General features: G+C 37.9%; 1 protein-coding gene across 4 annotated transcripts in view; it reads left to right on the top strand.

The window, feature by feature from the left end:
* PTN (pleiotrophin) overlaps positions 1 to 16,349 on the top strand; it is a 108,666-nt gene extending 92,317 nt beyond the window's left edge. For 2 of the 4 annotated variants that reach the window (XM_005550876.4, XM_045388325.2), the window contains one exon: positions 15,622 to 16,349. In XM_005550876.4, the coding sequence (XP_005550933.1) occupies positions 15,622 to 15,674 (53 nt within the window). In that variant the 3' untranslated portion in view covers positions 15,675 to 16,349. Of the gene's footprint in view, positions 1 to 15,618 lie in introns of all 4 variants that reach the window. The other 2 variants (XM_005550875.4, XM_045388324.2) reach the window with 1 other exon arrangement.
* The last annotated feature ends 398 nt before the right edge of the window (positions 16,350 to 16,747 follow it).

Genomic DNA, 16,747 nt, shown 5'->3' with positions numbered 1-16,747 from the left:
ATATAGCTCAAAGAATCTCTGGGAGGGCCAAAGATCTGGCTTGGATTGCTGCAAGACCAGGAATAATGCAGCCAAAGTCAACAGATCTGCAAGAAATATCTACTCACACCACATGTCACTGATCTAGCAGAAACCCTTCTGCTGCAATTACTGTCTGTTCAGCACATACAATACTTAGAACTGAACACTGGAAAGTCCACCACAGGTGTCCTTCCAAAACCAGACACTTCTGTCCCCTTTCTCGAGGGACTATCAAGTCTCCCCACATTTGACCCCTATTTCTAATTGGTCACTTCTACCTCCACATCTCATTTAAGCGTGCCTGCTTGATACAAACTTGGTCACATGGAAAATCCTGCTATGAAGGAGCCTGGAAAATGAGTATTTAACTTTCTAGATTCTACCTCTAAACACAAGAAGGGAAGCTTCAAGGGTCTTGCGTGGCATGTAGTGAACAAATCTACCACAGTGTGCAAGAATGTCAAAATATGGTGGGGTATGTCATTAGACTTACCCTTCTCTCCTCTGGGGCTAGATGACGCATTGATGCCACCCCATGGGGAAAAATTGCCAAGGGTAATCTTATATTAGAACTGGTAATTACACCATTGTACACAGAGTTGGATCTCTCCTCATTGGAATTACCAGTTACTTTTTATTTTCTGCAGGAATAATTGATCTGCAAACAATGAAGAAAGTTGGAAAATAGAGTCTGTCTCTGCTAACAGCTTTGCATAAAATGTCAGAGTAGGCCAGGCACAGTGGCTCACGCCTGTAATCTCAGCACTTTGGGAGGCTGAGGTGGGTGGATCATGAGGTCAAGAGATTGAGACCATCCTGGCCAACATGGTTAAACTTCATCTCTACTAAAATACAAAAATTAGCTGGGTGTGGTGGCGCATCCCTGTAGTCCCAGCTACTTGGGAAGATGAGGCAGGAAAATAGCTTGAACCCAGGAAGCAGAGGTTGCAGTGAGCCGAGATCGCGCCACTGCACTCTAGCCTGGCGACAGAGAACTATTCAGAGGGCAAATCACTCTTCTGCAAGCCACACGTGTTTTTCAGTGGTCCCTTTAGATGATGGCTCACGATGGAATTAGAAGATGGCAAGAACAAGCATCCCTGCCCGGATGGACCCATCTGTCGGGGTGCTGTGGCTCTTCTATAGGCAGTCCTGTCTGCGTGGGTCAGGGTATGGTGCAGCCCATGGAGCAGGCTTCTGGTATTTGTCACTGGAGTGCAGAGCCAAGCTGAAGCAGGGGCTGTGGCTTGTGTGAGAGGCTCCAGTGAGAGCTAAGAGGATCCTTCCAGCCACAGCTGATATTGCCTAATATCATCTTGGAACATTCTAGTATCTGGGGTTATTGTTCACCTGACAATTATTAGTTGTTGCTTTTTAAATCAGATGCATAAATGAAGGGTACTGTGAAGCCCTTTTTAGTACAGATAAGTCAGGCTCCAAGTTTGTTGGGAAAAGGGAAATTCTCAGATTGTTTCTGGGACAGCAGAGATGGGAACACATGGAGAGATGTCTGTGCTACAAGTGAGTCAGGGAATGAATGTCAGTCCCTCCTGTGGTCCATACGAAGTCACACACTGCTGTTACCAGATCCTTGTTCAATTTTCCTGCTCTTGATAACCTCAATTCTTTTTCTTTTTTCCTATTTCTAAAAGTTTTGCCATCTTGCTGCTCTTTTTTGGAAAGCCGCCTAGCCCTCTCTTATGTTTGACAATTCATCTTTAAAGATCAAAAGAACAGAAACTGTTTAAGTGCAAGACTCAACTGTGTGCAGGACACAGCTTTTGGCAGCTGATTATTACATGGGAAAAAAAGGGGTCAGGAAAGTGATATTCCCAGCATTCTCAATTCTCTCCCCAGCTAAATAGATTCTTTTGTTAGTTCTTTTAAAGATAAAAGAAGTTCCCCCCAACATTTCTGTCTATGTTCTGGGCTCTGACATCCCTTAGGAGTGAGCATGGCAACACTGTATGGATGGGCTTTGCTAGGCTGGGAGACTTTTAACTGTGTTGAGAGAGGTGAGGGGGCAGAATCCCACCACAGGCTGGCCTGGGACTGGTTCCCTCCCCTCCAAGGCCCCCTAAAGATGTTGATGATTACTGCCCTTGTACTTGGCCAGAAGAGGCAGCATGGGGTACCCTGTGGGAATTCTGTTCCTCTTGATCAGAGGAAAACACTTGTACTCCGTTGGTTCTCAAGTTTTTATTTCTTTTTTATTCTGCTTGAGAAAACGTCTTTCAACACCTATGTTTTATTTTCCATCCATAATACCGTACTGGTAATGGAGAGATCTAATTCTGTCCTTTTCTTGGTAGAATGATACTTATTTTGTCGTCTCTAAATTAGAGTTGACAGTGAATACACCATAGCATTGTTATAAAGATAAAATGAGGCACTATAAGTAAGAATGCTTGGTAAATATGCAGTATTTTAAAGACTATTTCCTTTCTTCCAGATGAATTTCCTGAAGTAGGTGTTTTTCCTTTAGCACCTTTTCAGGCAAAAGGAGAATGACGGTGATTACAACAATAGTGATTATAGTTTATATTTATGGAGAGCTTAGTGTGTTTTGAGTAAAGTTTAGTTCATTGCTCACACAGGGTGTCATTTAATATTCACAAAGCTCTGTGAAATAGTCACTGTTACATCCAATTTTATATACAAGGAAACTGAGGCTATAGAGAATTTAGACAATGATATGGCTCTGTTTCCCCACACAAATCTCATCTCCAATTGTAACCCCTAGTGTTGAAGGAGGGACCTGGTGGGACATGATTGTATCATGGGGGTGGTTTCCCTCTTGCTGTTCTCCTGATAGTGAGTGAGTTCTCATGAGAGTTGATGGTTTTAAAGTGTGGTACTTCCTTGCTCTTGCTGTCTCCTGCTGCCATATAAAATATACCTTATTTTCCCTTCACCTTCAGCTATGATTGTAAGTTTCCTGAGACCTCTCCAGCCATGCAGAACTGTGAGTCAATTAAACCTCTTTGGTTTATATATTACCCAGTCTCAGGTAGTGTCCTTACAGCAGTGTGAAAATGAACTAATACATATACCTAGCACAAGGTTATACCACTAATATGCAGAAGATTTAAATGCAAGGCAGTCAACTCTAGAGCTCCTGCAGCATGCACAGCTCCTTCCTCTGTGTCAATTTTATACAGGTATCTAAGTTTCTTACCTCAGAAAGCGAATGAATTTTAGGCCCGCCCTGAATCCTTACCAGGCTGTCTTGCTAATGTATCTTTTTGGCTGGGTACTTGCCTGATCCTTTCTCTAGACGTTGCTTACAAGCTCTGCTCCAGCCATACCAAACTCCCAAACTCCAGGAGATGGCAGACTGGGCCATGATGTCTTATGTGTCCATTTCTTTGCATCTGTAGTTCTTGAAACCTAGAACTGTTTTCCTTCTTCTATTCTTTCATACATTTCTACTGTTCTTTCAACAAATATTTTAGTGAGCAAGTGCTATGTGCTCTAGTTAGCACCAGGGATAAAGTAGTGACCTTACTGGTCTTACAGTGTAGTAGGAGAAGCAGAGGGATAAATTCCAATGTACCACATAGAGTGGCAAATGCTATGAGAAAGAGAAGTGGAGAGTCCTTTAGCATTGTTTCTAATGTATTCAGGTTTTTATAAAATCTATTAAGAGCCTGCAATGGAGCACACAGTATGTTAAGTGCTAGTGATATTAGACAAACATGGTTCCTTCCCTCTGACTGCTATGTTCTACTGGTGGTGGTGGTGAGTAGACAATGAAGGAAAGAGAGAAATAAATAATAACTAAATCAGCAAGTACATCTTGGCATAAATGACCTTAAAAACTAAACAGAGCCAAGTGATAGAGTGATAGGAAAGGAGTACGTGAGATAGAGTAATCCTGGAAAGCCTCTTGGACAAGGTAACTTTTGAAGTTGGTTTGGAAGCGAGAGAAGGGACTAGCCATACTGGTGTTCTAAATGAAACAAGGGGAAGTTCAAAGTCCTTCAGGTCAAAAACTGCTTGTTTTGCTCAATGACTAGAAAAGGGATCAGTGTTAAAACTTGCCAGATTTCCCTTCCCAAATATTAAGTCACTCTGAGAGGAGATGTCACTCCTCTGATAAGGCATCCATTATGCTGTACCGAGGGCATGTTTGCCTCTCCTAACAGGAAAACTCTTTGAATACTACCTCTTATTCACCATTGAAAATTAAGTTAATGGGTACAGCACACCAACATGGCACATGTATACATATGTAACAAACCTGCACATTGTGCACATGTACCCTAGAACTTAAAATATAATTAAAAAAAAAAAAAGAAAATTACATCTCATCGTCCCTCGCCCATGAGAAAACTCAAGGAAGAATACTGACTTGAATGAATGAATGATGTATCCAACTAAACTGTCCTGGTAAAGCTCACTAGACTACATCATTCACACTGGCTTCAAAAATGTATAGAGAAATCACTGTTAAGGCACAATGAGCTCACCTGGGATCAGAGTCATTTTTGTGTTTTACTTCCCTCCTTATTAAAGAATTTTTGGTCCTAATTGCTGGGGCAGATGTGAGAACTAGGAACTATAAATATTTGTAGGTTTACTTCAAACTGTGTGTCTGCTTTCATCTCCCGGGGCACATTCCATGCTCAAGGGATCATTAGCTGTATACTCACAAAACAGCTATAGAATAATTAGTACTAAGGAAAGCTGCATATTAGTTATTGGGTTTCGGGACCTTCTTTTTCCTTCCTGAAGCTTTTGCATTTCTCTCTTCTAACTTCTGAACTGAGGCTTTCTACTTGTATTTTAAATTGTACCTGTTGTTATTTATTGAGTATTGTAAAAGTATATCCTATTTATTGAGTATTTATGATATGACAGGCATTATATAAGCCCTTAGCCTGCATTGTCTCACTTAAGCCGCATGGCAGCCTAAAGTAGTTATCTTCGTATTTTACAAAATAACACACTAAGGTTGCAACTTTCACGAAGTTACCCAGACAGTGAACGATCAGACTTGAACTTGAAGTCAGGACAATCTGTTTCAAGTTCTTTTCCATTGTACCAGTGCTTCCCAAACCAACTGATCACTGCCGGATCTCTTTAGATATTCTAAAAGAAATTAATAATTTGTTTTTTGTTTCCGTCATAATCCTAAACATTCATATAAGCATATTCAGAGTTATTTATGATTGATTGAGTCCTGTTGGATAATTAACAAGTCCTGAGCTTGTCTTTGTATAAAAATTACTCTGAAAACAAATGATCACTCTTAGTGCTGCATTTTCAATCCGGGGTTCTTTATAGCAGCTATGTTCCTTGAGAGTAAGGGTGAACAGCAAGGTGCCTTGTTAACCCAGAGCTCTCCCAGGCTGGGCCCTGGCCTGGATTCATGACTGTCTTCCCCTGCTATGAGATTCCTAGCAATTCTGGTACTTCACCACGATTCAAGGGATGGCTCTCCTGGTAACTGGAACTGCTGGTGGGGACACTTGGCACACTCCCAGTCTGCTTTGCTTCTCACTGATACAAACCTACAGGGAAATCAGAGCAGGCTGGTTGTTGCTCAGTGCACAGAGGCCGTGAAAATAAAAGAATAAAGACTTTTTCTAGAGGAGCAAACAATTTGTACAACTCATCAGGAATCCAAAGAGCAAGAAGAAAGCAAAGTTGGTCTAGTATCCTAGTGTTCATGCATGCAGGCGGCAAGGCCCACAGATATTGATGGCAGGTTAACACATTCATGGCCCTCTCTCTTGCTAGGCTTTCAAAAATTATTTTTACTCTTACAGAAGATAGAAAAAAATGTTTTTGGATCTTCACCTAGATGTACAAGAGTAATAAATTAAGCTGCTCTGAAGGCTGCTGTCTAAAAACATGTAAAGTATGGACAAAGATCTTTAGATCTACCTTTTGCTGCTGCTGCTATAGACAGACTGCTGGGTCTCTTGGGAAAGAAGAAATCACGTAGTGGGGAATAACTCACCTGCTTACAGCTGGGAGGACATGTTTGAAGAGCGTGAAAGAATTAATGCAGTAAGATTTGTGACATTACTGGTGAGCATAAAACTTCATATTACTTAGCACCTAAGTTACATATTTAAATGACTGAAAATTTAAAAATTAATTTAATTCTGGAGGACAAATTTAAAAATAACAATAAACTAACATCCTATTTTGCACCTCTACAGCTGATGAGAATGCTCTGAAGTTACACAAAAATGAAATATAGTCTGAAATCGAATTCACGGATGCATTCGTCTGCTGGGGCTGTCATGACAGAGTACCGTAGACTCAGTAGATTAAATATAACTTTATTTTCTCATAGTTCTGGAGTCTGAAAGTCTGAGGTCAAGGTATTGTCAGGGTTGGTGCCCTATGAGGCCCTTATCCCTGGTTTATAGACAGCTATCTTTTCCTTGTGTCCTCACTATATATGTCTCTGTTCAAATTTCCTCTTCCTGTAAATGCACCAGTCACATTGGATTAGGGTCTATCTGAATGCCCTCATTTTAATTTAATTGCATCTGTAAAGACTCTATCTCTAGAATATGTTCTCACTCCGAGAAACAAGGGTTAGGAGTTCAGCATGAATTTTTGGGAGGGATGCAAGTCAGGCCATAATAACTGATTCTATTTAACTATATCTATATCTACAATTTTTTGAACCAAAAGAAACATTTATTTGGTTATGAATAGGAAAGACATTTATGGGACTGTACCTACTACAATTTTAAATATATTGGAGTTCAAACTTTGCCCTTTTCTCACAAATTACAATTTGATTTCCTAGGGGTACTGGCTATATTATATTAAAGTAAACGTTAGATATGATCATAGAAAATAATGATTAGCTAAGTGGGAACTACTTATTACTGTTTATAATACTACATTTAATTTCTAATTTACAATAATTTATAATAAGGCAAATTTTCTACCTCTACCCTCATTATTGCAGAAATAAGCTCTTAAACGTTTAAATGTCATATCAGAGATAAATCATTCTTTTGTGTTTGGGTTTAGAAGTCCATGAATCTGTGTGGTGTGGGATGGTCACTGTCAAGAAATGTAAAATCTTGAGAGTGGTCTACAGATTGAGGAAGGGCAGAGGCTTTTGCTAAACAAAAGAAACTCAGCATTAATTCCACATCTGTGGTTTTCTCTCTCTCTCTGTGTATGTGTGTAGGTGCATGCACACATGCATGCATGTGTGTGTGCATAAATAACAAATAAGGATGATATGCATGTTTTGAGCTACAAATAGGAGTTTAATTGACAATTTTCTACTTGGTATACATGTGCGTATGGGTCAGATCAGGGACTGATCCCAACATGCTCATGTGTGGCTAATTCCCCCACCCCTGACTCTACTGTATAAAGAAAGTGCATTCTAAACGGGCCCTTTATGACTTGGAGAAGCTGCAGATACCTCAATTCCTTCTTATAAAGAAGGACAAATGGAGAGACAGGAGTGGGGAGAGTTTGAAAAGATGGTAGAGAGGAGTGTTTGGGTGAAGAGAGATGGATTAGTCTACTGATGCAACTGGTGAGTTCATTTGAAAAATAACTGACATGTTGGGGACTTTTATTAATTTTGTTCTGCATGGTTGATGGAGTAATTTCATCTTCACTAAACTTTCTATTAAATCTGCTTTATTCACTAGTGCTTTCATAGCTAAACTTTCTATTTTGAGGAGATGCAGTTAAAAGCTGAGCCGGCTCCCAAAGTGAGTGGGGACAAAACAGGTCCTGAAATTGTCTAGATGTGTTTTTTAGTCTGCATCTAGACACAAATATGTGTACTATCTTTTATTCACATATACTTGATATCAGAAAGCAAATGAGTGTGGAAAAGCAGATAGTTGAGCAGGAGTAGAAGGTATTGTTATGAAATAGATTGATGAATGAAGAGGAAGTTGGACAGTGAGGGAAAGAAGAGATGTGGAGGAAGCAAAGTATCAGCATGTGGGTAGCACTGAGGGGCAGTATACATATACACATGTTTTCCACACATATCATAGAAGTAAATGCATTGAGTCCATAAAAGAAGAAATGAAGCAAGTGATACTACAAAATAAGAAATCAAAGAAGAAACAACAAAATTGTTACATAGGCATTAGACTGAAGTATATCTGTGAATAATGCATTAAACAAATGTTTAAAAGATTATACTTTTGATTTTTAACAGAAATATTTTTCTGTATTGTGCCACTTAATTTATGCTACTCCAACTTAAACTGAAATATTTGGAAATTGAATGAACAGTGCCATGTTAGGCAGCCTAGCCAACCAGTACCTGGATTTTAGTTCCTGAATCACCGAGCCGTATGTTCACAATTCGACAAGCCTTTTTATCAGTTCTGAAGCATAGCTGGCATGGGGCGAGGGATTAGGCAGTTGTAGATGACTAGGCAGTTAATTCTTAAGCACAGGTGAGTTACTTTAACTAGGTTCACAAAGCATTAAAAAGATCTTGGTGATATCCAGGCTTTTGAACATATTTACATTGTGATAGTACTGTTTGACAGGAATATGATCCTTTTTCTGTAATAAGTCGTTGTGATTTATTGAACATGTCTTCAAAAGTGAACTTTCAGTGGTCTCGATGGTATGCTTCCAGCTGTTCCTTTCAGCTGTCTCTCTTGACCTCTGCAATGTGCATTTCTAAATGATTTTAGCTTCTTTTAGCTAAAGTGAATTCTGTCTCTTAGAAGGTGCAAATTTTATATTTCTATTCTAATCAATACTTCCTTTCACTGCTTTAATGACCCAAAGACACTTTATTTAAGTCAGCAGCAAACAGGGGCTGACTCACTTTAGTTAAAATCTGGGCTCCCCTCAATCTGAAATCATTTCATCTCCTAATTTCCTTTTTAGTTTTTCTGTATACACAGCAGGCCATCTGAAAATAAGTAATCAAAGCAAGACCTTTTACTGAGAAAAATGAGATAAGCTTATTTCGGAATTCTCTACTTTCTTACTTCTTGAAAAATATCTCCCCTTAAGGTCTTTGAAAAATCTTTAGATAGATGTCTTTCTCTTAAGGTCCACTTCCAATCTGATTTCTCTGAGATTTTCTTAATGTTGAAAGTGGGGAGTTGATGTTTACTTATACCAACTACATGGCAATTCTATTTCCAAAGGGCCTGTGAAAAGATGGAAAACAGATGATGCATATTGTTTGATTATTTGCTGTTCAAGAGTAACTTTGCTGTGACAGACTCATATAAATTGCTGATAAGAATTTAAATTACTACTTCCTTTCAAAGATTAAATTTCCCAGTACATATCTAGAGTTTTTAAAATGTCCTGCCCTTGGATCCAGTACATCCTTTTATAATAATCTATACTAAGGCAAAATTTAAGCATTCAATGATTTGTGAACAAAATCAGCATTGCATCATTATTTATAATAACAGAGGTCAGAGCTATCCAACTGACCTACAAAAGATGAAAGGTTACAAAATATATGGAGTAGGATAATATAAAGGAATATTACTTTGTCACATTTCAAAGTATATGCAATGGTGTGGAAAATAGACACAATTGAATTTTTAGCATAAAATACTCTATCAACTGTCAAAGTATTCCTAAGTAAAGTCATAGAAAGAAAACATAAATAGAACTCATTGTTAAAAGTGCTGTTTCTACATTGTGGAGTTAGAGTAATCTCTCTCTATGTATGTGTGTGTGTGTGTGTGTGTGTGTGTGTGTGTGTGTGTGTGTGTGTGTATATATATCTGTGTGTGTGTGTGTGTGTTTCTTTGGTTTTTATGAGTCTGTAATACTTTTTAAGTGAGACAAGTAATTAATACTTTGTAAGAAAAATGAAATAACCTCGAGAGGGGGAACCCTCCTTGTCCTTCAGGGTAAATCTACTGTATGTATACTCTTTCTGTCTAGTAATTAGTAATTAATCCTCCTTCTAGCTGCTCTATTTTTCATAATACATGTCTCTGGATTGTAGTAGTAAATTAGCAACAAGAAAACTAGGTCTCGAAACCATAAAAATGGCTGCCACGTACCCATGATCTTTAATATAAGTATGTACTTTAAAGCACTTTACAATTTTGAAAGACTCTCCCATAAAGCCACCTTGAAAGTGTTATTTGTAATGTCAGCTGTGTGAAGGCAGAGTTTTGTCTTACTCACCTTTATACCCTAGCATCTATAATAGTGGAGATGGAGTGCATATTTGCTGAATCAATATATTAATGTGTTTTGAACATTAGTGGTAAGATGAGATTGCAGAGGACGTAATCTCACATGATACTAACAATGGCCCCCTGAGGAGGATATAGGTTTTATTATCCACAGTTTATAGGAAACAGAGGCAGAATGATTGATTTGCACAAGATCACAGAGCTGGTAAGTGGCAAACATCTATTTGAACCAATTCTCTAGATTAGGACTTAGTTCTTAGATGATTCTAACAAAAACTTCATGATTTTTTCATTGTCTCACTGTACCTAAAGGCCATGGTGTCACTTAATACATTAGCATTTATCAAGATTTTGTTTTCTATTCAGCATGGAAAAAACCACACGGGCTCAGAACTTACTGTAATATGGCTCATCTTAATTTCTACTCATTTTTCTTACTGTATTTACTGGATTAGCCTATTCTCGTGCTGCTATGAAGAAATACCTAGAACTGGGTAATTTATAAAGAAAAGAGGTTTAATTGCCTCACAGTTCCACATGGCTGGAGAGACCTCAGGAAACATACAATCATGGTGGAAGGCACCTCTTCACAGGGTGGTAGGAAAGAGAATGAGTGCAAGCAGGGGAAACGCCAGACACTTATAAACCCATCAACTCTCATAAGACTCACTCACTATCACAGAACAGCATGGAGGAAACTGCTGCCATGATCCAATTACCTCCACCTGGTCCTGCCCTTGACACATGGGGATTATGGGGACTACAATTCAAGGTGAGATTTGGATGGGGACACAGAGTCAAAACATATCACTGCCTGTCCTCTTTCTTATCAGGAGTTTTTATGCATTGAAAGAATTTCCTTGGGTAAATTCTGAGTTTTCTGGATAGAATATGGTGAACATGGCCCTTTGGATCCTATGATTCATAGCAATATAAGAAGCCGGAATCCTTTCTAGAGTACTTTTTCTTAGGAAAGCCTTAGGACTTTCTGAACACTTTCAAACATATCTTAAAACAATGTATTTACATTTTTAAAAACCCACAAAGTTACAGAAATACAAAAATACACACCTACTATTTTTTTCTCATCTCTGTATCCCAATTATTATGAATACTAGCCTCTATCAGCTCAAAAACTGGCCAAAGAAAGGATGAAAGTTTGAAAATCCAGGAAGTTAAAATGTACCCAGGACACTGCTGTGAGATTCCAGTGCAGTGATGTCCTGGTAGGAACAGAACAAGTCACCTTTCAGGCAGGTGCCCTTTACTCTCACATGTTGACAATGGCTCATTCTCTGTTTGCATCCATTTCTGCTTTGCAGCCTCAATCCAGGCAGGGACAAGGGACATGTGGCCCTGGGTGTCATTTGATGTGTGGTGTGTGTGTACTTCCTTCTCTTGATTTGGCTCTGTTCAATGTGAACTAAAGTGCCCTACTGTTCACATCAGGGTAGGAATCCTATTGGCTCTCAGAACCTTCTAGAGTAGCCACTATATGACTTCAATAAAAAAGCATTTGACTTTAACTAATTATAGCCCTGCTCCAGGCTAATTTGTGACCCACATCTCATAGTAAACATTTCTCTCACTCTAACCTTGAAAGGCGACTAAACTGGGACAGTTTTACCCACAGAGTTTAATCAGGTCTCTATTCTAAAGACAAAGTGTTAAGAAACCTGGATAAATTTCATATACATGTGTTTGTAAATTTTCTTCTTCCTAAAATATTTGTCTTTAAAGATAGACTGAAATTTGACCAGATTCTAATTGGATTTACACTCCCTACTTCCCTTGAGAAACACTCTTTTCTACATAGTAATGGGTTGAACTATTTCCCATTCAAGTATTCATTTATCCACTCTGCATGCAGCAAGTATTTCATGAGTGCTTGTTATGTCCCAGGCACAGAATATACAGATGCAAAAATACAGATAGGGTCTCTGTTGTCATAGGAAGGGAAAAACATACTAAATAATTAGAGACAAAATTAATAGTTCAGTTCTAATTTTGGAAAAATCAATGAGAGGCACAATGAGAGTGTCTGTGCATGGAATCTGCTTATCTGAGAGCTCTTGGAGGGCTTCCCTGAGAAAATGAAGCTGAGGCTAAGATTTTAAGGATGACTAAGTACTGACTATGCAAACTGGGGTAGTAGAAGAAGGAACACTCAGGCCAAGAGGAAATAATATGAAAAGGATAAGATGAAAAGAAGCAAAGAAAATTCAAAGAACCTTCATAAGGAAGATGGGTGAGACATATTATCGCCATGTTATGGATCCATTTGTTTTCACTAAAGCTTTACTAATCAGCTTTTATACACAAGACCTTGTGCCATGGGCTGGAGGTACAACAGAGAGTAGAAACTGCACCCTCTCACAGCTTGTATTTTGGTGGCAATTACGATACTAGAGTTAGGTGCTCTAACAAGAGCAGGAAAGAGAAACAACTTCTAACTCAGACTGAGAGGTCAGCAAACTAGAAGTGATGTCAATGCTGGTACCTGAAGAATGGGAGGCATTAATGAGACATATGTAGTAGTGGAAGTGTGGGGTTGATGGAATGAAGAGTAAATTTGAAGGCCAGAGACTAGAGAGAGAGAGACAAACAGGAAAGATTTATTTGGGGAACTAAAATAAGCATAAGTATGAAGATGGAAGTAAAGAGGGATGATGTGAATGTTTCAGTTTCTTCATCTACTACATAAGGGAGTTGGACCACATTTTTTCTAGATCATAGATTTTGTGATACTATTTTAAATCCCTCATGTATACTAGGTAAAGATTGAGAGGTTGTTAATAAGTTTTTGAGGCCACAGAGATAAGCAGTGACAAAGCTCATTTAGTCTGTCAGTTGAATGCACATAAAAGTCACAAAAAACTGCTTTTGATTAGAAGCAATAATACTGACCTGATTTTTTTTTCACAAAAATTTGAACACTTTTTTATGTAAGAAACTAAACTGACCTTATTGCAAATATGAATTCTTCCCTCCTTCCACTACTTTTTACTGAAGAGTCTTCATTTTTCTCTTTAGATTGAGCCCAGAGTGGACTCAAGTTCTGCAGGGTGTCCAGGCAGTACCATGATGACTTGCCACTTGTGTCAGAAAAATAAGTTGATTGACATTGTGCAGATTTAATAAGCAAGTGGTTGATTTCCTGGGATTTAGAAAGTTGTCGTTAATGAATAAAACACCAATGTCAGGCTCAGATAACAGAGAGAGTGTGCTGTTGCCTTTACCAAGAAGAATTTGGTGACAGATTCCTATTCCCAAAGTGTTCTTTGAAATGGGCAACCTTACATTAGCGGATAAAATAGTGTCCTATGTTCAGAATAATTTTAAGTTTTATGAAACTTTTATACAAAAACCTGATTAGTGCGTCATCCGCTCAGACTTATGTATGAAACAGGAACATGTTAGCCAAAATATGGAAATTGCTACTTAGATATCCACTCTGCTGGAGATCTAAAAGATAACAAGTTCCTGAGGGTTTCCCAGGAAGGGACATGAGGAAACTGAGACAGGAAAAACCAGAGTTAGGTCTCAGTTGAAGTCTGACATTGTTCTCTGAAGATACCATCCTAATATACAGCTGTTGCCTAAAATGTTGACCAAAAATTGGGAATTATTACATTTTCAGACACTGAATAATTTTTCAGAAATTACACGGAATATCTCCTTTGACCTAAAAGGTATCTTTCACTTGGAAATTCTGGTTATTACACCTCTCACAGGGTGAAAGGTAGATATTTGAGAAAACGAACAAAACTAGAGAGAATGAAAGGTTAAATTTCTTTAGTATAGAAGTGGGGCAAACTTAGGAAGACATGAATGAAATGAATACAATTATGGGCAACAATTTAGCCTGGGTTTAGAAACTGCTGACCCAATTGCATATGGTGTACCCTTGAAATTTGAGTAAAGGAAGATTAGAACAATTACATTGAACAGAAATACTACTAGGGAGTAATGGATGTTGGAACCTACTTGAAGAGGTCATGGAGATAGTACACAGAAATGGAAAAGTTTCCAGTTCTACTTAAGTATGAGCTGAGAAACATACAATATTTCTGGTTGGCATCATATCATATCTTCTGTCATCATAAGTCTTACGGTCCTCTTGGACACAGGCTGTATGCTCCAGTGAACAATGACCTAATCCCAGTTGGTCATTGTTTTTGTCCCAGTGACCCTATGTTGCTTAGCACATTCGTTGACCTGCTCAATCAATATGTCTTGATGATCATTAGGGATTTTAATTACACAGGGTAATGATTTCTTGTTCTTGCTCTATTATCACACTAATGATAAATGCTATCCTTAATTGACCACATGCTATTGTATCATATTCTGTTCTCAGTAGATTTTATAGAACGAGTTTAATTTGGATATAAACCCTGTGGTTACTATCATATGCTATGATACTTTTCATATGCCTATTGAAAGATGAGTAATCTAAGAAACAAATACATTAATTAACTTTCTCAGTGTCTCACAGTAACTTAATGATGTGGCCAGGATTTAAACTTCAGCAGTCTGACTCCAGAGCTTGTACTTAACCAGTCTATTTCTACCGCTACTATGGACAAAATTGGAAAAGTGGCTCAGAAATATTTTGCAATATCCACTCATTTGCTAGCCCAGTGACTCTGACCATTTTTGTCTTTGGAGCCAAATTAGATGTGTTCTATTCTATATTGCATTATCCTGTTAGGAAAAGAGAAGTGGAAAGATGACTGAATGGAAAAGAATGGAGTCTTTTGATTGAAATCCTGAATGTTTTCCTTTCCTACAGCCTATGTTGACACATTCCATTTGTTTTACCCCAAACTAGGAGTTCCTGTAGGCAAAGCTTCAGAGAGAGTACATTTGGTTTATAGCTGCTTCTTCCTGTATAGATAGGTGGCCAAATATATAAGCAAAGGGCCGACCTGGAGTGGAACCACTTTGGAATTGTTTGCTCAGAAAATATACTACTAAAGAGTCCCACAGAAAGGGAGTGGGGGAAATGAGGTGCCAAGCAGAGCTCTCATAGCTTTCCATTGAGCAGTGACCTGGGTAGTTTACTAAGAGATGTCTGCTGTATTTCTATTTTCTAAGCAGGACCCCAAGTCAATATCTTGCCTATCAAGCAAAGGCAACCAGTAAGATAACAGGCATTTATAGAATTAACACAGAAGCAGGCTATGTTCCTCCTGCCCACTCTCACAGGCACTCTTTTGGCAAAAGCAGGCAGACAGACAGACAGACACACACACACACACACACGCACGCACACACATAGTTTTTTCTCAATTTACCAAGAAAACTGCCAAGAGCAAGCAACTTGTGTATCAATCTGATTTTTTCATTCCTGGTCAATTATAAGAAATGTGGCTATTTCTTCCCTGTAATTTAATAACTTGACATTTTTCTCTTTTTCTCTTTCTCTCTCTCTTTTTTGTAATCACAGCAGAATCTAAGAAGAAGAAAAAGGAAGGCAAGAAACAGGAGAAGATGCTGGATTAAAAGATGTCACCTGTGGAATATAAAAAGGACATCAGCAAACAGGATCAGTTAACTATTGCATTTATATGTACCGTAGGCTTTTTATTCAAAAATTATCTATAGCTAAGTACACAATAAGCAAAAACAAAAAGAAAAGAAAATTTTTGTAGTAGTGTTTTTTAAATGTATACTATAGTACCACTAGGGGCTTATAATAAAGGACTGTAATCTTATTTAGGAAGTTGACTTATAGTACATGATAAATGATAGACAATTGAGGTAAGTTTTTTGAAGTTATGTGACATTTTACATTAAAATTTTTTTTTACAGTTTTTGGGCAACAATTTAAATGTTATGACTATGTAAACTACTTCTCTTGTTAGGTAATTTTTTTCACCTAGACTTTTTTCCCAATTGAGAAAAATATATACTAAACAAAATAGCAATAAAACATAATCATTCTATTTGAAGAAACTATCTTGTTTTCTGCCAATAGATTTTTTAAAATGTAGTCAGCACAATGGGGAAGCAGAGCATGCCCTAGTTCAATGTCAACTTTTTTTTTTTTTTTAAAGAAAAGCATTAAAACATAAAATTCTTTCACTTTGGCAGAAGAATTTGTTTTCTTGATGAAATTATTTTTCCATCTGAGGAAAAAAATACTAGGAAAATAAATCAAGGTGATGCTGAAAAAAATTTGCTTTTGTGTTCAATAATGTGATTTTTGTAACCCTACTCCTTTAGTCATTTATACTCCCCCAGTCAACTTATTAGCACAGAGAAATTGTCATACAAACTAGCTAAGTCACTCTTGGGCACAAATGTCACACAGTTTTTTTGTACTTTCTATCAGTAATTAATAGGTTAAATTGGTACTACTGAATTCAACAAAAGTTTCACAATAGTCTAGGGTTTGGTGGAGCAGGAAAACGCTCTTACAGTGGATATATTTGGGTTCGCACCAGTCCAAATCAGGATCACTGTAATGATGTGCAAAATGGTAGTTTGGGCTTAGTTTCCATAAACCAAAAATCTTCACTTTTTTACATGCCATGAGTGCCAAAGGCAATCTGTATAACTTCCTTATCTGTTGG

Source organism: Macaca fascicularis, chromosome 3, assembly GCF_037993035.2.
Source record: "Macaca fascicularis isolate 582-1 chromosome 3, T2T-MFA8v1.1".
NCBI lineage: Eukaryota > Metazoa > Chordata > Mammalia > Primates > Cercopithecidae > Macaca > Macaca fascicularis.
The sequence above is the reverse complement of the archived record's forward strand: the minus strand, read 5'-3'. Positions and strand labels throughout refer to the sequence as shown.